The sequence below is a fragment of the Dermacentor albipictus genome, chromosome 1 (genome assembly GCF_038994185.2).
Source record: "Dermacentor albipictus isolate Rhodes 1998 colony chromosome 1, USDA_Dalb.pri_finalv2, whole genome shotgun sequence".
In the NCBI taxonomy this organism is placed as follows: Eukaryota; Metazoa; Arthropoda; class Arachnida; order Ixodida; family Ixodidae; genus Dermacentor; species Dermacentor albipictus.
Genome location: NC_091821.1, coordinates 51623173 through 51650409, shown reverse-complemented (window position 1 = coordinate 51650409; position 27237 = coordinate 51623173). Strand labels below are relative to the sequence as shown.

At 48.7% G+C, this 27237-nt stretch overlaps 1 protein-coding gene and 1 long non-coding RNA gene across 5 annotated transcripts in view; one reads left to right on the top strand and one right to left on the bottom strand.

The window, feature by feature from the left end:
* LOC135911998 (glycosyltransferase 25 family member-like) overlaps positions 1-27237 on the bottom strand; it is an 873389-nt gene that overhangs the window by 559501 nt on the left and 286651 nt on the right. The window contains exon 10 of one of the 4 annotated variants that reach the window (XR_011507037.1): positions 26396-26603. The exons of 2 other annotated variants lie outside the window; for them this stretch is intronic. Coding sequence is in view for 1 of the 2 variants with exons in the window: in XM_070521051.1 (XP_070377152.1) it covers positions 26600-26603 (4 nt within the window). In the remaining variant the exon portion in view is untranslated. Of the gene's footprint in view, positions 1-26395; positions 26604-27237 lie in introns of those variants that run through there. One more of the 4 variants, XM_070521051.1, reaches the window with a different exon arrangement.
* Positions 433-11045, top strand: LOC135911990 (uncharacterized). The gene is made up of 2 exons (XR_010567531.1): positions 433-841; positions 10895-11045. It is a non-coding gene; the product is annotated as an uncharacterized lncRNA (long non-coding RNA).

Genomic DNA, 27237 nt, shown 5'->3' with positions numbered 1-27237 from the left:
GAGGTAAGTCTGCGTCGGCACGCGACCGGCTAGCGCTCCGAGAGAACTGCCGAGAACGACAGCGCGCGCTACAGCTGGAGGCTATTCGCAGACGCTTGCCCCGCGTTGCGAAACGCAGACGCCGGCGTATCGTTTCCTGGCCACTCTGATCACCTCATGGCGAATTTCTTGTAGCCATCGATCGCAAACAAGCATTGTCGCGCCTCCTTCCAGTGTGCAACGCGCCACGCGTAAGAAGAAGGCATCAGTGAATGCGCCGGCGGATAGTCTATGCAAGGGAAAGGCCCTGTGCTACGCCACAGCATCTAGCGGTATGTCCGTATCAAATATTTATATTCTCGCATATCTTACCATTTCCATCTGATTGCGCGAGAGCGCGGTGGAAAGCGCAACGCGCCACCCAACAAACCGTGCACACGAAACGTGCGATTACGCAACGATCGGCCAGGCATGGCCCCTATTTCTTGTAGCCAGGCAAGTCTTGCGAGATGGAAGCCGCGACAGCCTCTCCGCGATCGCTCGCCCCGCGGGCGAAATAGGCCGGAATTAACTAGAGGCCTACAGCTGAGCTCTTTTATGGGCGGCCGCGCACGCTCGAGTAAACGGCCTGCATCGTTCGCGGAAGCGCCAACACGGCGACGCGCACGCGAAAGCGTTCGTTTGGGTATACGGTCTCGAAGGACTATACGAAGGATGCCTTAATGAAGGAGGCTTCGAGATTCATTTCGGCCCCACGAGCTTCTCTGACGTACACCGCCGTGTCAGTATGCACGAGCGTTCTTGCATTCCGCAGAATGGCACGGGGCACGGCAGCCGGGATTCCAACCCGGCAGGAGATCCGGTGAGTGAGAAGTCTACTCCTCAAGAGTTTACTTAATGGGGTTTTTACTCCCAAAGATATACGCCTCAGGCGCTATTCAGGATAGCTAAAGTTTGACGAAATTCGCGATTCCCCTCGCTCCCTCCTTTTCCCTCCCCTCCCGCTGCCCTCTTTTCAGCTCGGGCAACACGCGCAGTAAACACAACGAGCGCACGCGACGCCTAATGCTATGTTCAGACTACGTTCGTAAGGCGCCGATTTTTCGTAACATACGTAAGCGGAAGCGCAACAAGCGTATGCGTCTAGTTCAGACTGCGAACGTAAAGGTACCAACGTGCGCAATTCTCGCAAAAATCGTGGGTGAGAGTGTTAAAGGGTCGGCAACATTTACGACTGTTATGTTACGACCATTGCGACACAGCGAATGACCGATAAGCTTTCGGCTTTCAACAACCGGTGACGACACTTCCGTCCTCCCGTCTGCAGACAGCTCTGGGCGCGGGAAGTGCCATTCCGCCATTCCGTGCGCACGATTGGCTGTGTTCGTGAACATTTTTGCAGTGCGCCTTGCGAGACTGTTTTCAGTTCATCTGGTTTATCCGCCGAGGAAATCGATGGCCGCAGATGCGTGCTCCGAACTTCGATGAGTGGTCTCATTAGGTTTTCAAGAAAGCGGAACTGCTGAGGCGACATGCGCATGATGTTATGAAACATCGCAGCGTCACCAACTCGGAGCTTGGCGAAAAGGTTGTGAAAATTGCCGTCCACGGCCCTGTCGAGAAATACTTGCCGCACCCAAACCCTTCTGCGTCGCCTTCGTCGTCTTTGGGCGATTGAATACATGACTATAAGTTTGTTTTGAGCGTGAATTTCTTCGATCTCGGCCAGCGCTCGCATGTTGGCAGGAGCCATATTGGACCGCTGGTGACGTCGATTCTGCAGCTCCAAATTTGATTGGCCTGTTGTAAAAGCCGTAATTTAAGCAGCAGTAAATGTGAACAAAGGTGCCGGCTTAACTGCCGTAACGTTTTTTACAGCCGTTACGTTCGATACGCCAAAAGAGCTGTTACGCGCGTTACGACCGTAGTGTGAACATAGCATAAGACTAATGCTATGTTCAGACTACGTTCGTAAGGCGCCGATTTTTCGTAACATACGTAAGCGGAAGCGCAACAAGCGCATGCGTCTAGTTCAGACTGCGAACGTAAAGGTACCAACGTGCGCAATTCTCGCAAAAATCGTGGGTGAGAGTGTTAAAGGGTCGGCAACATTTACGACTTATGTTACGACCGTTGCGACACAGCCAATGACCGACAAGCTTTCGGCTTTAAACAACCGGTGACGACACTTCCGTCCTCCCGTCTGCAGACAGCTCCGGGCGCGGGAAGTGCCATTCCGCCATTCCGTGCGCACGATTGGCTGTGTTCGTGAAAATTTTTGCAGTGCGCCTTGCGAGACTGTTTTCAGTTCACCTGGTTTATCCGCCGAGGAAATCGATGGCCGCAGATGCGTGCTCCGAACTTCGATGAGTGGTCTCATTAGGTTTTCAAGGAAGCGGAACTGCTGGGGCGACATGCGAATGATGTTATGAAACATCGCAGCGTCACCAACTCGGAGCTTGGCGAAAAGGTTGTGAAAATCGCCGTCCACGGCCCTGTCGAGAAATACTTGCCGCACCCAAACCCTTCTGCGTCGCCTTCGTCGTCTTTGGGCGATTGAATACATGACTATAAGTTTGTTTTGAGCGTGAATTTCTTCGATCTCGGCCAGCGCTCGCATGTTGGCAAGAGCCATATTGGACCGCTGGTGACGTCGATTCTGCAGCTCCAAATTTGATTGGCCTGTTGTAAAAGCCGTAATTTAAGCAGCAGTAAATGTGAACAAAGGTGCCGGCTTAACTGCCGTAACGTTTTTTACAGCCGTTAAGTTCGATACGCCAAAAGAGCTTTTACGCGCGTTACGACCGTAGTGTGAACATAGCATAACGTGGAAGCATCAACTTTCATGCCGTGTTCCATGCGCTAATAACGGCAGCAGTTTCTCAAACGATACGTAAACACACACACACACACACACAAAAAAAAAATTCTGCAGTGGCGACAAAGAAGAGAGAAGGGAAGGAGACGGAACCACCTCGAAAGCTCACCGATTGCCTTCTATATCCTCTGAAGAAAAACGCGAGCAACGAAGGAACAGCGCGCACGCCCGCACTTACCAAAGTCACGTCTTTACACTTATCGCCCTTCCAGAAAAAAAGTTTTCGCTTTTACGTTACACTCTAAAGGATACACAAGTACTATCGGCAGGGTTTATAGTATAAAGAAAAGAAAAAAATACACTTTCTTCAATAGCCTATACGACCAAAGCATAAAACGCTTAGGAATCGTGTTAGTACTTTCACAACCTAATTTTAATTATGGGGTTTTTACGTGCCAAAACCACTTTCTGATTATGAGGCACGCCGTAGTGGAGGACTCCGGAAATTTCGACCACCTGGGGTTCTTTAACGTGCGCCTAAATCTAAGTACACGGGTGTTTTCGCCTCCATCGAAATGCGGCCGCCGTGGCCGGGATTCGATCCCGCGACCTCGTGCTCAGCAGCCCAACACCATAGCCACTGAGCAACCACGGCGGGTTTTCACAACATAGGTCGCGCATTTGAATCCATGCTCAAAAACCATTCGCTGCTCCGCTTGATACAGGCGAATCCCACGTGCGGGCGTCTAAAGATCATTAGTCTCATTAATGGTGAAACAAACTCCGGAAACTCTATGGTGTAATCTGGAATCCCCCGAGGGTATGTTCTCCGCGCGTAGTTCTTTCTAGCTTTTTTTTTATTGCCAACATATTAAAACGCATTCCAGCGAAAATCCGTTTGTTCGTATATGACTGCATTTTATACCAAGAAATTAAAAATGAGACAGATCAGGCTGCTTTGAACTCATCCGTTAAACAAGCGTGGTGCTTAGAGTGACAAACTTTGAAGCCACGTTCAAGGCTTTTAGTTCCGGTCCATTAACACGTATGATCAGTTATTGAAATGCGAGTAAATTGAAGTGTGTAAATTTAAAGGAAACAGTGTCCATGACAATAACACGAAAAAAGAACATAATGTCCTATGCATACGCCGTTAACGGCCACTGCCTTGTCGCCCGTACCAGAATACAAGTACCTCAGAGTCGTGATCCCGTCATAGCTTACATGGAATCCCCATATATTCCACATCAAAAAAAAGCAATGAATAAACTTGGCTACGAGTGTGATCACATCATTAGCTTACAAAACATTCATAAGGTATCCGCTAGAATATGCTATTCCTATATGGGACCCGTACACCCTATCAAATATCAGTATGAACAAAAGTGTGTAAAGTAAATCTTTTAAATTCATTTTTAATTCCTATCGGCATCACACATCCGTAAGCACCCTTCCACAGGCCGCGAACCTTGAAACATTAGAATCAAGATGTATCGAGATAGAATGAAAATGTTGCACTTAATTCCATCACGACCAAATAAATATAGACAAAACATCGTGCACACAACACAAGCGGCGCCCGACAGGGGCTTCCCATTCTATGAAACTAAATGAATACTCGTGTCAAACCACCTTGTGCAAAAATACATATTTCTTTTTCACTCGATCCACTCACAAATGGAACGCTCTGCCAGGAAGTGTAGCACAAAGCCCGATGTTACCTTTGCTCATGCACGCACACAGAAGACTGCAACTGCAATTATTGTATTGTGCAATGTGTTAGCCTTGTAGGTTTCTTGTTCGATTATAGACATGCAGCAGCACTCTTGCATCCATGCTTTATGCAACTGTGCGCCCACATGCGCCCCGCGACTTTCTGGCTTCCTTTTCATTTCACTTTCCTCCTACGCAGTTTTCTGGCGACACTTCTGTGTAATATTTTATACTCATATTTCGGAATGGCAGGGGGGGGGGGGGTTGTTTTTACGTCGTCGTTTGTAACGCTACAACGCCACTATACAGTGTATGTCCAACATTTTCCTACCAGATCTTTCTTTTTTCTCCTTTTCATATTTTCTTTTTTGATGGCATGCTACTCACTTTCCCCTTGAAACAGCCACTCCTGCCCAATGCCTGGCAGTTGGGCCAGCAGTAACAGATAGAAATAAATAAATAAATTAATTAATTAATTAAAATACGATCTCCTCCTCACATTATTAGGTCTGAAGCATTTACTAGAAACAGGTTAAATAAATGACACAGGTCAGCCACTGGCCGGAGCGTTAGTCGTATTTTACATCAAATACGTTAATCTTGCACACAAAGAAGGCAACGGTGACGACACCAGCGCAGTTTTCGGTTTTTCATAAACGCCCTCCCTCGCCAATTACGCAAGTTACATCATCACAACATACGCACAGACTTCGGATTCAAAACTAAGCGCACTCAAATGAGTTGCCTCTCAGTGACACTTAGAGGGAGGCTAGAGCGTTCCCATTAACAACTTGAGTATGTCTCTGACGCCTTATGGCTCATTCAGACCGGGGACTTCAGGAGGTCGAGCGACCGTTTGCGACTCGCGATCAAAAAGCGACCGATGTTCATACCGGCAAGCCTGGCTGGGCGCGACCCGCAAGTCGCGATCCCGGAGATTATCGTTCTCAGCGAGAACTCTCGGATTCTACGCGGAATTAGCCGCGACGCGGGAGGAGGCCGGATATAGACACATGAGAGATCACTTCCGGTGCGCCGCTGATTGGTTTATCAGTTTTGTGACCACGGTCGCGTGACTGAAAAATCGCGCAGAGAGCGACTGGCCCAAAATGGTCGCTTTTCTCGAAAAGCGACCATTTGCGACTGGTCGCTTTGCGACAAACTTGGTCGCGCGACCACTGTCAGTCGCCAGTATGAAGTGGTGCCGTACGAAGCCGTGCGAAGTGAAGCCGTACGAAGTGGTGTAAAGGTTATAAACAGGGATAAGGTGCCCCAGAAAGGATGGCCAATGTTTCGATGGGAGGACCTATCTTCGTCAAAGGCGGCCTTGTCATCCTCGGCATGTTACTTTTAAAGGGTTAGTTTAGTGACGTCACGCGCGGTTCTTGTCGGTGGCGGCTGCTTGTAAGGGGAGAGACTTCAAAGAGAATGAGCGCTGTCGCCTGACGTCTGTGAGCATGGTTCCCAAGACGACGGGACAAGAGCGGGAAAGTGGGAAGACGGGGAGAAAAGAAAAGGAAGAAAAGGAGAGAAAGAAAAACTAGGAAGAGGATCCCGAAAAAAAGAGAGAAAGAAAGAACAAGAAAAGAAAAAGACGGGCATGGGGGGGGGGGGGGGTAGCGAGAGGTTAGGGAGCATTCAGGGGTGTCGTTGGCGGCATGTTCTTGTGTTTTTAGACGAGCCGGTCAGGCGGTCAGTGCAGTCAGTGACTTTAGTAGCGTGGTAGCAATGCATCAAGCAATTTTTTTCATTCTCCCATTTTCTTTCTTTTCTTTTCTCCCCACCTTCCCACTCTCCCGCTCTGATCCCCTCGTCTTGGGAACCACGCTCGCAGACGTCAGGCGACAGCACGCATTCTCTTTGAAGTCTCTCCCTTTACAACCAGCCGCCACCGACAAGAACCGCACGTGACGTCACTGCACTAACCCTTTAAAACGAACATGCCGAGGATGACGAGGCCGCCTTTGACGAAGATAGGTCCTCCTATCGAAACGTTGGCCATCCTTTCTGAGGCACCTTATCCCTGTTCATGACCTTTATACCACAGTGTACTATTCCATCTGTTAGCCCCTTTCTTGATTTTGGAAAGCCGTACGAAGCAATGCGCGAAAAAAAAAAACCTTTCGGGGCCACTGCTTAGCTACACTTGCGGCAAGGGACAAATGTCAAAAACGTAGGCTATAGGGCAAACTTCAAGTACAATATTCAAGTGAAACTAAAACCTCAACGGCTATTAAAGCGTTCAACAATTCTACGTCTGGCAACAGCAGTTTAGCACCAGCGAGCTGATCAGGCATGCTGGAACAAGGGCGAGAAAACGAAACGTTACTGATACTTATTCTTCTAGTGAACTTCCCATTACTTCTGGTGTTCCTCAGGGCAGTGTTTTAGGCCCGTTGTTATTCACGTACATATTGATGACATCGTTGACACTGTTACTCCGCCTGTAAAAATTAAGTTGTTTACCGACGAATGTTAGCGCTTTACCGAAATTACCTGCCCTCAAGACCAAATTCAATTAAATTTCAACTTTCAAGAACATTCAATCTTGGTGCGCTCATTGGAATATGGAACTTAATATAGCCAAACAGCCTTCATGAAAATTGCGAAAAAAGTTAATAAGCTATCGTTTGCCTGCAGCCTTGCGTCTAAGCCACTTACAGAGGTTAGCGAATACAAGTACCTAGGCGCAACATTAACTAATAACTTTAGATGGAACTCCTCCATTTCTTACCTATGCGACTCCGGCTTCCGGAAACCTTACCTGCTCAGCCAGCAACTACAATACGCTCTTGCTGAAACTCGTCTAATTTGTTATGCGTCCCTTGTCCCTCCTAAACTGGAATATGCAGCTACCATATGGGATCATTATACTAAAGCTAACATTGATGCCCTAAAAATGATTTAGCGTAAAGCAGTAAGGTTTGTCTTTTCGAAATATCGCTTGACTCCCCAAGCCAACTGATTATTGAACATAATATTAAGACGTTGCAATTAAAAAAGAAAATCCGCAGACTTAAATTTCTTCTTTCTCCCCAACCTTACATACGTCCACTTACGGCCCGCAGAACAAGACATCGTCACTTTGCGTCACTAACATATTACAGTACCAGAGAGAGAGAGAGACACTTTTATTGGCTTAAATGATTTACGTGCAGTGGTCGGAGACCCTTTAGTCCAAGGCCCCGCTGGTCTAGGCCGCCCGCTTGACCTGTCTTATAAGACAGGTCAAGCGGACTGTTGTCCCGCCAGGTCTGAGCTGGTTAGCTGTGCCTCCCATTGCTCCATTGTGTGGTGTGTTTTATCAAACGGGTGTGATTCACAATCCCAAGTAATGTGTTGTAATGTTGGTATGCCTCCGCACCACGGGCAGTCGGGCCTGTAGCGAGTGGGGAACATGGCATTCTGTAATTTAAGGTGGGGGAATACCCCAGTCTGAATTTTGCGCCAGCTGGCAGCTTCCTCTCCACTGAGTTGTAGGTGAGGGGGAGGGTATTTTTTCCTGGTTGCACGCTGATGAGCGAGAATCTTCCGGGCATTCGTTGGATTGGGGTCATTACAGTGGCTACGTGGGACCGTCCCAGTCGAGTCGGCCCGGTTAATAATACCTCGGGCTAGCTAATCGGCCAGTCCGTTCCCCTCAAGGCCTGTATGGCCTGGACACCATAGAATCCGGTGATGATGGCCGAATTTCGTCGGTATTATTGAGTGACATGTTTTGGTCACGTGGCCCCTGAGAAAAAGGCGACATGCTTCTTGTGAGTCTGTTATTATGGTGACGCTCTTTTGCGTGCGTTCCGCGTGAGCGAGGGCCATGGCATTGCCACGGCGAAAGTTTCGGCAGCCGCCTGAGTACCTCCCTTGACGGATGCCGTAAATTGTTGCTGTGTTTTCGTGTCGACGATTGCCACTGCGTACCTCCTGAGGTTCTTTTGGGCATCACAGGCATTCGAGTGTACGTTCGAATACGCGGCTGCGTCCGTGTATACTGTGTTGTACGTGGGATTATTTTCATACATTGTTCTAATATGTTGTGCGCGTGCTTTTCGCCTTGCTTTATTGTATTCAGGGTGCATGTTTTTGGGTATGGGGGCCACTGTTATTCGAGCTCGTGTTGGGGTTGGTAGTGGTAATACGTGTTCGCTGATAAATTGTGGGCGGGGGGAAATACGTGCTCTTGTCAGTAGGGCCCGTCCTGCGTGAGTGTAGCTCAAGCGTTCCCTCTGGGAGATTAGTGTGGCTTGTTTTGGTTCTTTTAATGTGTTGTGTACTCCTAATGCTAGCAGGCGATCTGTGGACGTCCCTTTGGGTAGTCCGAGGGCCGCTTTGTATGCTGATCTTATTATGATGTCGACCTGCCTTTTCTCCTCGCGACTAAGGAAGTGGTAGGGCAGGCCGTACGTGACTCGGCTTATCACTAGTGCTTGGACGAGCCTCAGCGTGTCGTATTCTTGCATGCCCACTTTCCTATAAGTTACGCGACGGATAAATTGCGCAATGTTATTTGCGGTGGTTTTCAATGTTTTGATGGTGTGGGATGCGTTCCCGCTACTTCGGAGCCAGAAACCCATGATCCGCATCACCTTAATTTCTTGGACCGTGTGTCCTTCCACAACGATGTTGGATATGTAGCCCCTCGAGTGTACCCGAATGACCTGCGATTTTTCGGGGGCACATTTGAGGCCACTGCTCCTCGAGAATTTGTCTACTGCCTCAGCTGCTTGTTGTAGTACTTGTTATTTGTGTCCCAGAGAGCCCCTTGCTGCCCACAGCGTTATGTCGTCCGCGTACAGTGTGTAAACCAAATCCGGGATTTGGTCCAGCTGTCGCGCCAGGCGACACATCGCTATATTGAACAGCAAAGGAGAGATTATTGCTTCTTGGAGTGTTCCTCTACTGGGCATATTGAACTTTTGGGAAGCGATTTGACCGATTCCTATTGTGGCGGTGCGGTTGGCGAGAAAAGCCCGCACGTAGTGTATGTTCGTTCTCCGCATCCCGTCAATTCGAGTTCCTCCAATATTTTTTTGTGTGAAATGTTATCAAATGCTCCCTTGAGGTCTAGTGCGAGCACTAGTTTTTCCTCTCTGCGGGCGATGTTAGCTATAACTTCTTCTCTGATCAGTAAGAATGCGTCTTGACAGGACAGCCCCGTACGGAACCCTATCGTGGTGTTTGGAAACCGTCTTATTTCTGCAAGGTACCGCTGCAGTCTTATTTGTACTACTCGTTCGTACAGTTTACCCAGGCAGGACGTGAGAGAAATGGGCCTCAGAGCGCCTATTGAGGGGGCTTTTTAGGTTTGGGAATCATGATAATTTTAGCGTGTTTCCATTCCGGGGGCAATTGGCCTTTGAGCCACCTCTCGCCATTGAACAGTTCTGTGATTTTAGTCAGGACTCTAGCGTCCAGGTTCCGAAGCATCGCGTTCGTGATGGTATCAGGGCCAGGAGCCGAGTCTTTGGCGGCTGCTTGAGCTGCCTTAAGGACTTCTGCATATGTGAAAAGTTCATCTAATTTGGAATTCGCCTTTCCAAGGTATGGTCAGAACTAACGCTTTGAGATATTCTTTCTGTCCTCGCACAATAATGGGGTGGAACCGCCTGCCCATTGAACAAATGACCAGCATTCACTCGATTGAACATATGTCTAATTAAATTGGCTGAGTTTTTCATGTTTAGTTAACTTGTAGTTGAACGTGCTGCATGCCTGATGAACCTGTCATTGTTATGGTTACTGTTGCTTTTCTAGTTCATTAATGACTTGTACTTATGCACTACTGAAGCTGTGCTGCATAAATGATTTTGTTGCAGTGTTTGTAGAATGAAACATTTTACTTTTCTTTTCTAACGTGCTTGTCGCAATATATTTGTGTTGTACTTCGATTCCACATGTTCTGCTATATTGTATATGTATGTTATGCCGCCTTCTTGGGCCTTCCAAGGCCTGCACAATTTCATAAATCAATTAAAGGAAAATGTCGGGGAACGATCGCCCTCGTCTTCGTCCCTCTCCACCAGGCATCAGCGCAAAAAAAAATTAAATTATGGGGTTTTACGTGCCCAAACCACGATCTGATCACGAGGCACGCTTAGTGGGGGACTCCGGAAATTTCGACCACCTGAGGTTCTTTACCGTGCACCTAAATCTAAGTACGCGGGTGTTTTTGCATTTCGACCTCATCGAAATGCGGCCGCCGGGATCGGGATTCGATCCCGCGACCTCGTGCTTAGCAGCCCAACAGCATAGCCACTAAGCAACCGCGGCGGGTTCAGGCAACGCAGAGGCGTGCTGAAGCGGGAAAACCCGGGTGGAGCTACGTGCGTTGGAGACAAAGACGAAAACAAAGAGTTATTTAACATGTCTTCTTTTTTTTTCGGACAGCTCGATCCTGGAAGACGAACTCTGGGCCGCCCAGCTGGCCGAGGAGGCCGCCAGGGCTAAAGGGCTGCTGACCGCCGCTTAAGCTTGGGCTTGTGCCCCTAAACTGTTGGACACTAAATAAAGTAATCTCTCTCTCTTCTCTATAAGGACAGCAATGTAGATTTGTGCCGATTTGACGATCAGCTACTTGTCTTTGACGGCCTCGCAACAATCTCGAAGTACACACGTACATTCATGCCATTAACGCAACAAACTTAGAGCTGCGATCCCTGAACAAAACCGGCTACAGGCTTCGGATTGGCATCCTGTCGACATGTACATTTTCGCCACGGATTAAGTTCTCCGGCAACGCGACAATCTTTCTGCTCGGTGAGCTCTCAATCCTTTGAATGATCTCCATGATGTCGGTCACGACTGTGCGAACTTTCCGATTTTACGAATCCATTCCCACCAAATACTTTTTTTTTTACAGCGAAGCTGTATAGCTCTACCTCCCAATGGGTCTGTCGAGTACGTGGGCAAAAACTTAACCAATCAACGGGAAGCGCGCGCCGCGTGCGCCGCTGGGTTCCTTGCAGCACCACCAAATGGCGCTCGCCTCCGCATTTAACGAAGAAGGTCAAGCGGAAAGTCAGAGAGGCTGAAATATTCTCATGGGTGGCGGCAATGGAAAAGAAACCTGCCACGAGTAAGTTCTTAAGAGGAAAAAACGTAATCAGGAAAGAAACAATTTATGATAACTCAACGGGAAGCTCATTACTTTTCGAAGCGAGATCGGGATGCCTTAGAACACGCACCTATAAAGCGAGATATAAGAAGGAAGAAGAAGCATGTGCTTGCTGTGGTAAAGCTAGGGAAACTGTGGAGCACGTTTTATTATGGCTCATTCACACCGGCGACTTGAGGAGGTCGCACGACCATTTGCGACTCGCGATCAAAAAGCGACCAAATTCGACTGATGTTCACACCGGTAAGCCCGGCTGAGCGCGACCCGCAAGTCGCAATCCCGGAGATGATCGTTCTCAGCGAAAACTCTCGGAATCTACGCGGAATTTGCCGCGACGCGGGAGGAGGCCGGATGTAGACACATGAAAGATCACTTCCGGTGCGCCGCTAATTGGTTTATCAGCTTTGCGACCACGGTCGTGCGACTGAGTAGTAGTAGTAGAAAACTTTTAATGAGATCGTTTAAGAGATTCGCGGATTCGAAGCCTCCGTCGTCTGTCTTGGCGCCGGCGACTTGAGGCTTCTCTTCAGCAAGGTTGGGCCCCTAGTCCAGGGCTCCACTGAGTCGCGCTGCATCAGCAGCGTGCCGCACTAAGGCCCTTTGGGCCGCGAGCTCGCTGCTGGTGAGCCGGCTCTCCCATTGCTCCGCACTCGGGAATTCGTGTTGGTGGAATGCTTTATTTCGTTCGCACTCCCATGTGATGTGGTATAGTGTGGGTGTGTCGCCGCACCAGGGGCAGTTTGCTCTGTATTGTGTTGGTGACATCTTGTTATAGATGTACAAGTTGGGGAAGGAGTTTGTTTGTAGCCTACGCCAGCCGACTGCTTCCTCCCTCGTGAGGGCTTTGTGTGGTGGTGGGTACTTGAATCTAGTCCCCCTGTATAGTTGTAATGTCTCTGTGTATCCCCCCTCGCATGCTAGTAGCCTCAGTGGAGGTCGTGGGCATAACGGAGGCCGAGGAAATTGCCGTCGCGCTGGCGGTAGCAGAAGGCTATAGGAAAGGCCGATCCCTAAACATCTTAACAGACTCGAAAGACACGTGTAAAAACTATACGAAGGGCAGAATTAGCGGCATGGCCCTCAGAATAATCAGTGGGGCAGCAGCCTCTGCTGAGCAGACACCCATACAACACATAATCTGGGTCCCAGGCCACGCAGGCGTAGCGGGGAACGAAAGAGCAGACAGCCTAGCTCGAGGGCTTACATACCGAGCAGGCATGTCAGATGTTCTGGAGCTTCAGCTACTAGCGTGCGACTGAAAAATCGCGCAGAGAGCGACCGGCCCAAAATGGTCGCTTTTTTGAGAAAAGCGACCGTTTGCGACCTTTGCGACCAACTTGGTCGCGCGACTACTGTCAGTCGCCGTTGTGAATGAGCCCTTAGAATGTGAAAACGTCTATCCAGCGGTCGATTTAGGCACCACTGGCCGCCTTGAAGCCCTCGGGTTCAGCGAGAGCAGTGGAAAAGTAAACCTGTCCGCAATAGGGATTAGTAAGAGGCGATTGGAGCATTGGTGGAAGAAAAGTAGGGAAACAACAAAAAACGGAGACGTACAAAAGCACAGTTCGCAATACGGGATCAAAAAATTTGGTTGTGGGAGTTCATATTGGTTTTTTTCTTTATTTCTTTTTAACCTAGGTAGGACATTAAGAAGTATAATAGCAATAGTTTGGTGGCGCAACCCACCACCCCGTTCCAAAAGAGACGCTTATAACATCCATCCATCCATCCACCCAACAAGAGCTTGGTGGCGCAACGCAACGCCCGTTCCAAAGGGGCCGCTCATAGCATTCATCCATCCACACGGCAGCGGCGGCGCCGGCCGCGCGGGGTAACGTAAAAAAGAACCAGAAAGCTCGCGCTTAGCGTTCGCCGCAAGCTTTTCCTGGTAATAATTACGGTTACATAAGCCGCAGTCGCTGGGAAGCGGCAACCGTAGCATACGAAGCAGTGAGGGGTGTAATTACACTTACGTATGTAAAAGAAAAATCCGCCGAGTAACTGGCACTGCATACGAGGTGCGGCGAAAGTGTGGTTAAGTGAATTTCTTTTCTTCTAGTACGCTCTTCGTAGGTGCACGAAGTAGCGGCGCAAGCCAAGTCGCAGTCGGTTGAAACAGCTTAGGCTAATAATTAGGTAAAGTGCATGTGAATGCCGCCTTGCGAATAATCTCAAGCTACGTCGCAAAGGGTAATCGTTCTATATATAGTTGTCGTTTACAACTTCGCTGTCGAACCACTTTCACAGCGTGGAATGGAGGCCAAGCTTTTTGTTCAAATGACAGTAAATTAAAGAGATCGAAACCCTACAACAGTGACAGATACTCTCTTTTCATCTGGCAGTTAAAAGAAGGAGCAAATAATATAATATAGAAAGAACGTTGTCGCAAGTTCAGTATATCAACCACGGAGAGCAAAAAGAAACACGAGCTCCTGTGGTGCGGCACGATGTATACAAGCGTAAGAAGTGAACACGGAGTCGCAAATGAAGCTGGAATTGCCCATGATGCATAGGTGTGATCCGAAATGCACAAATAAGTCACTTGGCTCAAGGGAACACACATTACAGAGGAGCATAAGCGAATAATTTCCCTCTGAGTCCGGAGACGTCCAGCTTTGCAGCATAAGACATGAAATAGATGGCGCTGGTTATTCTGTATGTGACGTACCTGCGTAGTGAATCGACAACACTTTCGCGGGCACCAGCAACGGCAGCACCCTAAGATGTGAGTCAGCTGCCTGCACGTTCCCTTTAACAATCGACCTGCCTGTACAGGTCCACAGGGGTAATCATACACGGAAGAGAGAACACACTACCATAATGGGGTGTCGGTCCTGCCATAGAAGCAGACCAGCATCGCGCAATCAGATGAATACTGTTTATGAGGAACCCCTAACCCCGCAGCTGTTGACGCGCCAAACATCTGCGTTAGGTGTGCTCATAGGTAACTGTAAGTGACATCGAGTCACAGGGAACGTAGAGCAAGTACATTATAATGAAAAAATGAATACGTGGAAGCTTGACGATTCATTGACAGTGCCCTGCGAGGTCATACAGTGCCGTAGAAGTTGGATTCATCACAGCACAGCTGGACCACGATTGTGCGTTAAAAACACTTTCCCACCGCGGTGCTCCAGCTGACCTTCTTTCCCGTTAAGATCACTAAAGGATTTTATTATTGGTGAAAATTATAACATGCAATTATTCCTGCTAATTTCCTTTCGGGAATTCACAACATACGCAGACTGCCATTTAGATGTTGGAGTGTGCCATGTTTATGCAACCGACGCACGAGGCCTGTACTACAACGACTTGTAAGAAAACAAAACTCACAATTGCCAACGCTATCGCTCACCTTCTGCTTTTCGCTGTGCCTGCAATTTTTTTCCCACGACAAGAAGCCGCATTTCTAAGGCGGCTCATTTCCGTGTGGAAGCAGTGCGAACACCATCCAAACACACGTACACACACAAACAAACATTTCAGGCTTAAACAAGCGCCAAAAAAGTCGTAGTTTCACCCAAAAGGCGAAGCATCGATTTCGATAGCAAATTAGTAGACAGCTATACGACGTAACTTTTATCGGCCGTATAAACTTGTGTACGCATTCGTTTAGTAACTAAATTAACAAGCATGGTGTCACACGCCACAAGAAAACGTGAACACATTTCACTCGATGACCGCGGAAGCTGGCCAACAAAACATTGGACTGAGGAAGCACGGCAGCAGCAGCGAGCGAATTGACCTTCGTGCTGCCTCTTGCTTCAACGCGAACTCAGCGGCCAAAACACAGCGCACATGAAGCTATCAACACTCGGCGCGCTCTGTCCGCATCGCAGATCGCATTCAAGATAGGGCCCGCGCGGCCGCATCACACGCAACAGCCGCCCGAGTAGAACGCCCCCTCCACCACCCGGGTGCCTTACGAAGGAAGACGGCGCGCTCCCTCCCCACTTTCCTCCCTTGAGTGCGTGAGATTGAGCCGCCATCGTCGGCTCACGCTCGCACGTTTTAATTCGCACCTACAGCATACGACGCGCGGCAAAGTTGTTATCGCCCCTGGACTTTATACTGAACATAACGGCGACGGCGACGCCAGAAATGCGCCTGCAGTGTCCATATAATTGATATCGCAACAAAACCTCAAATTTTACGCGGCGCCATGCAGACGCCGCAGGCGATTGCTATTTCTGAAAACCATTTGCCGTAACAGCTAGTGCGAGTGAATGTGTAGATATTTTTTTTTACTAACAGACAAATCACTCCCGGAGCCATATAGAATTCTCAGAAACTTGCTCGGTGCCTAGTAATCTCGGCGCTAAGGCAGACTGACCATTAAAAAACGCTAGCGTAGAAAACTGCCTCGACAAAAATCAGAAAAGGGGTGAATCGTTCCATCTTCTCCACCAAATAAGGCATATATGAGCGGCTATGAGGCTGACGAGGCCCCCGCTTACAACAAAGATGCACTGCTGCAGGATAATGCATGGGCACGAGACGGCAATGCCCCCAGCATTCAGAGGGAAATGACTAGCGAAAGCGCACTTGCAGTGTCTTACCCAAATGCCTAAAATTCGCAGTTGGCTCAAGGCTGCGCCCGTCGGGTCGGCGCTCTGAAGCGTACGCGCTTCAAGACGGCACGAGGCGTGACGCAACGGACGCATATTTCTCGTTTAAGAGTTTCTCGCCGCGTCCATCATCGAGGCCGGAGTTTTATATGCCACGTCGAGATGAGCACTGAAGAAGAAAAAAATCAACCTCCCGGGCAAAATTACAGGGCCGGACGACGACGACGACGACGACGGCGGCGGCGACTGTGGCATGATCACAGTTGTCTAGAAGCACGATGAACAGGCTCACCGAGGGCTGCAGCAACAATCACGGATAGACAAGCTTCTAGAAGGGCTGGTGCTTCGCAGGAAAAAAGAATACCAACGGGTGTTACATCAAGCCACCCAAAATTAAAAGGACGCTAGAGAAACACGAAATCAGTTCAGATTGATAAAGTATTCTTGGATTCATTTCTGCGGTTTTACGCGTCAAAACAGCGATTTGATTATGAGGCATGTCTTAGTAGGGGAATCCGGATTAGTTTTGACTACTTGCGGTTATTGAACGTGCCCTCACTGCACGGGACATGGGCGTTTTATGTATTTCCCCCACCGAAAGGCGGCCGCCGCGGCCGGGATTCGATCCCGCGAGCTCCTGTTTAGATAAAATATTCTTTCAAAACTACTTTTCAACTTCACGCCGAGGCCTAGCTCGGCGTTACTGCGTCACTGCGATGTTTTAATTAAAAGAAGATGAACTGCTGCACGGCAATGCATGGGCATGAGACGGCGATACCCGCAGCATTGAAGGCTAAATGACTAGCGAACTTGCTAAGTTCAGTCTTTCGCTTTTTTAGAATACGATGTACTCCATATTATTTACCGATAAAAGAATGATTTACTAGGCCCGATAAGACATCCACGACCTCACGGCTAGACGGTGTGCGAAACAGTTAAGGCAACATCGCCAATCCCTTTTAGATTTTGCATCGTTTCTGCCATACCAAGCCTTTTCTCACGCTCAGAGTGGATTCTTTTGTTAAAGGGGCCCTGAACCACCCTTCGGGCTGGGTGAAATAACGTAGTCCGTGAGTAGCATACTCTGCTGTGAACATCTGAGCCAAGTTTTGCTGTCGTACGCGGTGCAAGGAGCTCGCAAGCGAATCGCGAAGTCACCTTTGTCTCAAACGCTCTCTTTTCAACCGAAGGCCATGTCCTCACTCACTACTGGGCGCATTTTTCGTCATCGAACGCTTATTTCGTCATTCCCTTAGACGGCTGCTATTGGCCGATAGCTGACATCAAGCTGCGGTCGGCTACATGGAGTAGATACCGCGTCCGCCACGGGGTGCCGCCACGAATCCACTGGTAAAGCACACTGCGGCTCACTGAGGACAGCCGCGTTTGGCTTATGTTTAGCCCATCGTAAGGATCCGAAGGCGGCAGTCGTGGAGTCTACCGTAACATCCTAAATGAAATTTGAACTGCGCGCCACGGTGACACTTACAAGGCGGAGCGTTGTGGACACGCCCCACTGCGCCGTTGCCTTCGCAGTGCAAGGCATTGAAGAAGGAACGGGAGCACAGCGGTCGCCGTGTTTGATTGCCAATAACTCCACTTTTGCTAAACGCATTCAAGTACTCTTTGCGGCAAAGTACTTCTGAAATAGCCTATTTTCACTTCAAGTGCCTTTCTCCACTTCGATAAAAAGTGGTTCAGGGCCCCTTTAAGCTTACTTTACTAATACAGCTCAATTAGTGTCCCTTTAATGGATATACGCCCGCGCGGCAACCACCGAAACGTGCACAGTGCACGGCAACGGACAAGTGCGCCGAGTGGGAAGAACACGTTTGTTCAACCAATAAAATATTCTCCGGAAGAATACCTTTATCTATTCTATGTATTCACGAAAAGATGAACGATTGTCCAGTGTCAACGTTATTGAGAGACGACAGACGTCGTGGATGAGTCACACACAGAAATTTCGATCCACTGGGGTTCTTTCTCGTGCACCAGAGTGCCACAGGATGTAGCCGCTTTTTGATACAAACTTGGAAAAGTCCGGCAGTAATAAGTGACTGTTTCAGCTCCCCGTGGAAGGGGCCCATAGGAGATTGTCAATTGACAAGACCTGCAAGTTTGCTTATGCGTCAGGTGAGTCAGTTTTCATCCAAGCCGCTTCGGAGATAATTCACCGCACACGTACCGTATCGTTTATGTGGCCCACTATCCCGAAACATCCTTAATTAATAGTCATAAGCTAACAATACAAAGAAAGCTATGCGAGAAAATTTCAGTCTCCGATCGAGCTTCGAACCGGTGGATCCAGAACCGAAGATCCAGTGACAAGGTTATAAGTTTTCTTATTGTAATTTTATTGCGAAAGCAATTATATGGAAAACCCAAGTGTACTTCTGCCGTCAACGTTGGCGTCGCCGTCGCCGCGAGGTTCCGTATAGAGTCCAAGGGCGATAAAATCGTCGCCGCGCGCCTTCTGTTTTATGTGCGAGAGCGAGCCGGCGAACGCGGCTCAATCTAGTGTGGGAAAGCGAGGAAGGCGGAGAGGAAGCGGCATTTCCCCTGAAACGGCATTTGGTCGATGGATGTGGACACCTGGTGCCCAACGGAATTACGAAGTAAATTCGTGTCGTCCGTTTCTTAGCGCTAAAATTATTAACATCCACTACCAACTAGCCTGAATGAAACATCGACTGACGGCCATCTGACCCGCCTGAAAAAACCACGCCTAATCGCCCCACCTAACGCTGACGAAATAAAGATTTCTCTACCTATAGTATGATGTTTTCAAAAGTCACCAATAGCATACCCGGCCTATTAACGCGACAGCGTTAAGGAGCTGATGTCGCTGAAAAGCCCGTGTCATCGGCGTCGGTGTCGGCGGTGTTGGCCGTGAGATAAAAATCTCGGAAGGCAATTCTTAAATAAAAATAACGTGCAAGATGGGCTGGGTGGGAATCTCACCAGGGTCTCCGGAGTGTGAGACGGAGACGCTACCACTCAGCCATGATTTCGATGCTTCAAAACGGGACAAAAACGCCTTTAGTGAATGCGGTGTTGCCTTATAAACGTGCCATAGAAAGTTATGCTGCGGTGTATATCGGTAATTATGAGCATGTAAATTATACAAGTCGCAGTTAAACGAGTAGCGAAGAGCTTTTCCGCTACATTTTTTCTGCGCTTGGCGCACACGCAGAGCCATCTTGCGGCAAACACAGAAGACCCCCTCCTCGCAATGTACGGCGCTGTCCCGAAAGGTGGCGCGCCACTCGCCCGCTCTCCCCTTCGTCTCGTTTGAGCGCGGGGCCGTGCGGAGACCGGTCCGAGGATGCCCCAATACCCTTGCGTTTAATAAGTTTTCTTGCTCTCTCCCCATCCAAGTTCCAGCGTGCGTCACTCGAACCCTCATGTTTAGGCGACGCGGCTACTCTTTCCGCTCACAGCGCGATTCCTAGGTGCAGCGTCCGATGCGGGACGCCTCTGACGTGATCGCTGCGCCGTAGCGCGTCTGGGGGGAAAGCGACCCCTTCAATTTGTGCCGTGCTGCTGGCGAGGAGTCATGCGTCTGCGTGGTGCGCCTGGAACAAATAATTAGAAAAAGGTTGTGCTGTGGACTTAGAAGTGTTGTATATGAAAACTATGTCTTTGTGTGACTCAAGAGCATGCCGAGCGAATGAGTGGGCGGTGCGAACGGGGTGCGATAACGCTATTGCGTTCCACTCTTGAAAGCGAAGCTTAAGCGTCCTCCAATTTTTACGGGCCTGGTGGAGCCTGGGGCCTATTACGGCCCTGACCGAGGCCCGGGCCCGACCCAAGCCCGAAGCTCCTTGGACCGAGCCATTTCTCACGCTGGACCTATGGATGCGTCGGGCTTCCCTCAGGTCATAAATGGACTTAGTAGGCCTATATCGTTTCTCGGCCCACCGGCGGATCACCCGAAGCCTCTCCAATTACTGGTCGAAATCTGTGCGTCTTGTAGATGTTCTATACGTCCGCGTAGGAGTCTGCAGAGCTTGTATGATCATATCTTAAAGGCGTTCAGGATATTTATCTCTGCACTTGTCCTCAATCGAAATTCTGTACGCTTGCCAGTCTATCTGTCTTACGCGCACAAGGTAAAGAGAACTGCCAAGCCCTCTGATGCACGTAGGAATGTCGCCGCTGCCATGAGTTTTAATGTCTGTGAACCACTGAACTTGGGAACTTAAACTATGCAACATGTCTAATGCCAAGTCCAAGCAGCTGCTCTAAGTCTCTCCTCGGAGATTATTCGGGCTGCCATCGTTTAAAACTCTTAGTCCATGCTCGGCAGCGAGATCAACTAGACTCGTGCGTCGTTTATTTGTCCTGAAGCTTCCGCAGAGTGGATGATGGGCGTTAAAGTTACCCATGATTATACAAGGGCCTGGAGTTTTTGCATGCCGTTTAGTTTCTGTCGATCAAGTCGATGTGATGGGGATATGCAGGCGCCTATCAGTCTAAATGAACCTTTATTCTTTTCAACACGGAGACACATGTACTAATTGTCGTTGTGGAGTGCACTATTTGGTGAACATACGTGAGCTCCTTGCGGATATACACAGCAACTTGACTACGTTCAATGCATCATGAAAAAACAAATGATTCATAGCCGGAAAGTGGTACTGCCTTTGAAAAATGAGGTTCACAAATTATGATAATGGAGAACTTGTTTTCAATATCAAAGGGCCCAAATTCTGACATCCGTGACTGCAGACCTCTGGCGTTCCATTGAAGTATGGAAGCACACTTGACTTGCTCCCCGGAATGCCCACAGTGGTTGCGGATGTCAAGCCATCTTGTTACTGTAGACCCGCAAGTACTGGTTCAAGAGAATCCAGGGGCCCTATAACGTAAAACTATTCCAATTTGTTATTATTCCAATTTCCTGACGTGAAATTTGCGTAACCGTCAACGCAATCATCGGGCGGTGACCCGCAGGGTTGTCTGAATAGGCCAAACAAACGCTCTCCTCGTTCATAGGAGGTCACTCTTGTTTGCTTGAAAAATGAATAACATTGCCTTCATGAGCAGCTTGTCTTATCTAATTGGCTGACAAAAGGCAAGGAGCACGCTCAAGTGGAGGGGTATTCAATGCATGGGGCCGAGCCACTGCACTGAAAATTGATAACTGGATGAAGAGTGTGGTGTCGGCGTCTGCTATTGGTCCGCTTTCCCTTACTTAGCTTGCGGTGGCTGGTCGAAAATCGCGGTGGAATGCAACGGAAGCTTAAGATTGACGCTAACACGGATCCTCAGCAAAGAATCATTGGTAGAACGTGGTCGTAAACGTGCCGAAAGTGCTCGAAAACGTTACATGGCCACGCAAAAAGCTTTATTATACGCAAATAAACCGATATTCTCCGGCAGGTCCGAGTAGCCAGTGCCTGAGCAATCGGCGGCAGCCATCTTTTATTTCTTTCCCAACGGGGCAGCCTGCGGCTATTCAGAAGAAAATTTCAGTTTTGTTCGGCATATTAAGGCATCTTTAACGCGTACACGTCACTTTGACGCGGTGAGTTTTTGCGGTTTTGTGACGTCGTGTGACAGGCAGGTGACGTAAGTGCAGCCCGAAAATTTTTGACGAATAGCCGAGGGCTAATGGCGAAAAGGCGTGGAATCAGAAATAACTTTTTTTTTGTTCAGTCAAATCATGCATAATCAGTGTGTACACGTCATATCAGATGGGGAGCTATTGCGGTCTTCATGACGTCGCGTGACCGACAGGTGAAATGGCGGTGGTCCGAAAAAGTTTTTGACCAATAGCAGAGGGCTGATTGCAGAATTGGAATAGAAAAGTTTGGAATAGCTTTACGTTACAGCGCCCCAGAACTCTACCTCGGAGAAGTGGGAGAAGACCCCATATATACGAAGCCTGCCCCTACAAAACCCGACAATTTAATTTTTTTTTAACTGTTGTCATAACGTCATCGTCACGCCTTCTACGCCCACCAGGAGGCCCAAGTTTTTTTATAGCTTGAGTCACTAGGTATGCGCTCGTGGTCGGGATGTCGTCCTTGTGGTTACAATAATAATATTTATAATATTTGGGGTTTTACGTGCCAAAACCACTTTCTGATTATGAGGCACGCCGTAGTGGAGGACTCCGGAAATTCCGTCATCGTTATACAGTCGTCATGCGCTCGTTCTCATACCGTCTTTGCGCGGCAGTTGTGGCCGCACCATCGACGCGTCACCTCAGATTCGTCATTCGACTTTTGTCATGCCGTCGTTGTCGTCAAACCATCGTCGGCACACAATCTCCGCGATACGTCAATGTCACGCCATCGTCGTCATTGGCTTGTCATCATACAGTCGTCGTCATTGTCTTGTCGTCATACAGTCGTCGCTATGGGTTCGTTGTCATAGTGTCGTAGTGATGCGTCGTGGCCGTACCATCGTCGCCATTCTAACTACGTCATCCGACTCTAGTCATGCCATCGTCATCATGCCGTCGTCGACACGGTGATGTTTTACCCTCGTCATCACTTCAAAAACTTTATACCATTGTCATCGTGCGTCGTATTCATACCACGTTCATCGTTTTATCAACGTTATCCGATCCCTCATCGCTCGTTTTATTGTAATCATGCTGTCTTTATTCAATTGTGATTATACCTCCGTTGTAACGCCATCGTCGTCATTGCGTCGCCGTCAGAAAGTCGCTGTCACGCATCCGTTGTCATGCCGTCGTCATGTTTATTTATTTATTTATTTATTTATTTATTTATTTATTTATTTATTTATTTATTTGTACATACTGCAGCCCCTATACGGGGCTATCGCAGGAGTGGGTTAGACAAAAAAAAAGTCATACAAAAAAACAAGTAAACCAATAACAATAACGGTCGTGCCGTCATCACCGTTCCAGCTTCGTAATCCGGTTGTCGTCATACACTCGTCGTCATCCCATTGTACTCGTGCCGTCGCTATGCCATCGTCATCATTTCAGAATTTCCATCTGATTGTCGTCATGCCATCGTCGTCATACCACCTTCGTTGATCTATCGACGTCATTTCGTCTACTTTGTAATTTCATCGTCATCATTAAAGTCGTCGTCATGTGTTATGCTAACGCGTGAATTTGGCAAGCGAGAGCCATAGCAAACTAAGCCGATACCATAGACCGTGTAGGTCGCATGTAGCAGAAGTAATGAAAGCCTCAGAATGACCACTACACATTTCAAATAAACGTGACTTCAGCAATACAGGGTGCCGCTACATTGCTTGGACGTTAACTGATTTTTTTTTTTTCATCCAGCAAGTGTAGGTCCCAAGCACGACGCCAACCACAGAATAGGAAAGTTCGAAAAAAAATAAAATAAAGCGTCACGCTTATCCTACAGCACTCGAGAGTGCGTAAACTTACACTATACTGTTGCGCAACCTGTAGCTACGTTACATGAACTCTATAAAGTAGGTTCGAGTCGGCTTGTCGGGCCGAAATCCAGCCGTGTGGTTTATGTAAACGCTCGCGGATAGAACCGAGCGAGCGTCGAGGCGAATTCAGTAACCCGCCCGCAAGAGGTGGATTCACTCGCCTAACCCGCTTGCGTGCAAACGAGGTCGGTTCAGGGTGGCTCAGCTAGACCCGCTCGCAGAGAGTACACAAGTGACGCCTCCTCGCGCCACAGACAACAAAAGGCCAAGAAGTCTGGGAGAAGATAAGGGCGTATATTGCGCCACTATGTGCAGAAACGTTAACTTTTCGCTCGAAAGCCTATGCTCGTGTTTTTTTCCTTTCTTCTTTTCCTTTTTTATATGCCCCTTTACACAACGCTTTCTGTGGAGGTGTCGAGCCACTTTCGTACCTTGGCTATTCGATTTTTACAAAAATCACAGCACATATAAGGTGCGAGCACTTCATATTAACTTTTTTTTTTATTCGAAGCATATTACTAGAGCTCAACCCAGCTCCTCAGGCGCGGCGGTGTCGCCTTCAATGACCTTTGACCCCATGCCATACCACGTGAAACCGTGACGTCACGACAGAGGAGAAACGGGGCTCCAACTCGCGCCGTCGCTCGCGCCGTCGCGGCGGTATATAAGCAGCTGCGCTTGTTTCTAGGTGGCTTTGGCTCAACTCTTGCAAGATGGGCTGGGTGGGAATCGAACCAGGGTCTCCGGAGTGTGAGACGGAGACGCTACCACAGAGCCACGAGTACGATGCTTCAAAGCGGTACAAAAGCGCCTCTAGTGAATGCGGTGTTGCCTTAGAAACGAGCAGTTTCTAAGGCTCAGGCGTGCGTCGCTTGCTCAGGCGCACATTTCGTTGCCGCGCCGAACGCTGCGTTGCTCGACGCTCACCGCGTCCAATGCGGGGCGCGTACTCGCTGCGCCGTAGCCCATCGTCTTACACCCCTTGGCGGGTCGACGGGAACGCTGTCGCGTTCCACTCTTGAAGGCGAAGCAGAGTAACGCATGAGTTGTTTCTTCGTCTAGCCGAACCAAATATAGCCAAGCAACAGCAGTTCACCAGGCTAAACAGTGCATGGTTCAACAACTAAAATAAAGGCTAGTATGCTTCGCATCCTGGGCTTAACCTTAGCTAAGCCACAGCCATTTTTTTTAATGGAGATCCCAAGCAACCTGCGAATCTGTTTAAGCAAAACTTTCGTTGGTGTTTGTAAGTAAGGCTCTTTTTGCATAGAGACAGTTTGCAAGTAGAGCCTTCAACGAAGATGGGCACGTTTTCACCGGGAAGCGCCTCGATCAACGTAAATCTGTGGCGCTCCAACATGGCAGACACAACCGACTGAAATCGGAGTCTGCCGCACACATCACACTCCGAACTGAACTCATCCTGCACGAACTCATTCTCAAAGTCCTCGTTTTCGAGCTGTAAAAGATACGGCAATGTTTCGCTACTGTCTCATCACTATGTATAAATTTTCACCCACTTCGCGTTTGCAATGCACTCGCGTTCCAACTTCCAAGAATTACCTCGCTGTGTATCGACACTGCCCTGTTTCGCGTTTCTGATCAAAATGTCCGACACATTATTCAACGCCTCCAACGCTGACGCGCGCACCATGCCACAGGAGTGAGTGAGTGAGTGAGTGAGTGAGTGAGTGAGTGAGTGAGTGAGTGAGTGAGTGAGTGAGTGAGTGAGTGAGTGAGTGAGTGAGTGAGTGAGTGAGTGAGTGAGTGAGTGAGTGAGTGAGTGAGTGAGTGAGTGAGTGAGTGAGTGAGTGAGTGAGTGAGTGAGTGAGTGAGTGAGTGAGTGAGTGAGTGAGTGAGTGAGTGAGTGAGTGAGTGAGTGAGTGAGTGAGTGAGTGAGTGAGTGAGTGAGTGAGTGAGTGAGTGAGTGAGTGAGTGAGTGAGTGAGTGAGTGAGTGAGTGAGTGAGTGAGTGAGTGAGTGAGTGAGTGAGTGAGTGAGTGAGTGAGTGAGTGAGTGAGTGAGTGAGTGAGTGAGTGAGTGAGTGAGTGAGTGAGTGAGTGAGTGAGTGAGTGAGTGAGTGAGTGAGTGAGTGAGTGAGTGAGTGAGTGAGTGAGTGAGTGAGTGAGTGAGTGAGTGAGTGAGTGAGTGAGTGAGTGAGTGAGTGAGTGAGTGAGTGAGTGAGTGAGTGAGTGAGTGAGTGAGTGAGTGAGTGAGTGAGTGAGTGAGTGAGTGAGTGAGTGAGTGAGTGAGTGAGTGAGTGAGTGAGTGAGTGAGTGAGTGAGTGAGTGAGTGAGTGAGTGAGTGAGTGAGTGAGTGAGTGAGTGAGTGAGTGAGTGAGTGAGTGAGTGAGTGAGTGAGTGAGTGAGTGAGTGAGTGAGTGAGTGAGTGAGTGAGTGAGTGAGTGAGTGAGTGAGTGAGTGAGTGAGTGAGTGAGTGAGTGAGTGAGTGAGTGAGTGAGTGAGTGAGTGAGTGAGTGAGTGAGTGAGTGAGTGAGTGAGTGAGTGAGTGAGTGAGTGAGTGAGTGAGTGAGTGAGTGAGTGAGTGAGTGAGTGAGTGAGTGAGTGAGTGAGTGAGTGAGTGAGTGAGTGAGTGAGTGAGTGAGTGAGTGAGTGAGTGAGTGAGTGAGTGAGTGAGTGAGTGAGTGAGTGAGTGAGTGAGTGAGTGAGTGAGTGAGTGAGTGAGTGAGTGAGTGAGTGAGTGAGTGAGTGAGTGAGTGAGTGAGTGAGTGAGTGAGTGAGTGAGTGAGTGAGTGAGTGAGTGAGTGAGTGAGTGAAAACTTTATTGACCTCTAGTAATTGTGCTCTTCTGCGGCTTGGACGGATTCTTCAGGGGAGTCCTCCTCCTTGTGTTTTCCCCGGAGGTCTTCACCCGTTGCTTCGCCACAAGAAACCAGAAGCCGTAACTAAGGACTTGAACATCTTCTGTTGACAGCATTCTGGCGCCATATACGGTGCCTCAGCGCCGCATAGGGGCAAGAATAGTGGGTACAGGACAGGGGCCTAGTGTCCACTCATCTAGACAGCCAAAGTGGAGGAACAGAACAAAAAATAGCTTGAACAGAACGATTAAAAGTTCAACAACAATTACGATACTCCCTAGTGCGTAATTTGAGCGCAGCTCTATACGCGTTTCCATTTCGCGATATATTGGCTGGCGCGGACAGTCGGTCTCGTGCGGCACGTTGCAAACGGAGCGAAGTCTTTGCCCCTATTTTTTATTAGCCCAAAAAAGTACAAGCAGGTCTTTACAAGTATACGCACTATTTATTTATTTTTTACGTATTGAAAGCACCTCAAGTACCACAGGGTTTTACATGAGGGATGGCGGAAGTGATGTTTACGAAGTTAGTTGATGCTTACGAAGAGACACGGCGGCTTTGAACTGCACAGGGTTGACGTGAAGGACGATGTTTGAGGGAAGATTGCCCCAGTCGATGGCTGTTTTGATAAAGAACGACTGTAGGTGCGCCACGGTGCAGCCACGTGGGGGGTATACAGCTTTAACATGGCTGATGCATTGAGAGATGTGATAAGCTGGATTGATAGGAGAACAATGAAACAAAACATGAAAAAAAAATGTGTGATACAGCGAAAGCCTTGCAATTTGCGGCGAACTTGAAGACTTGGTAGACATGCTTTTTTTTAGGTT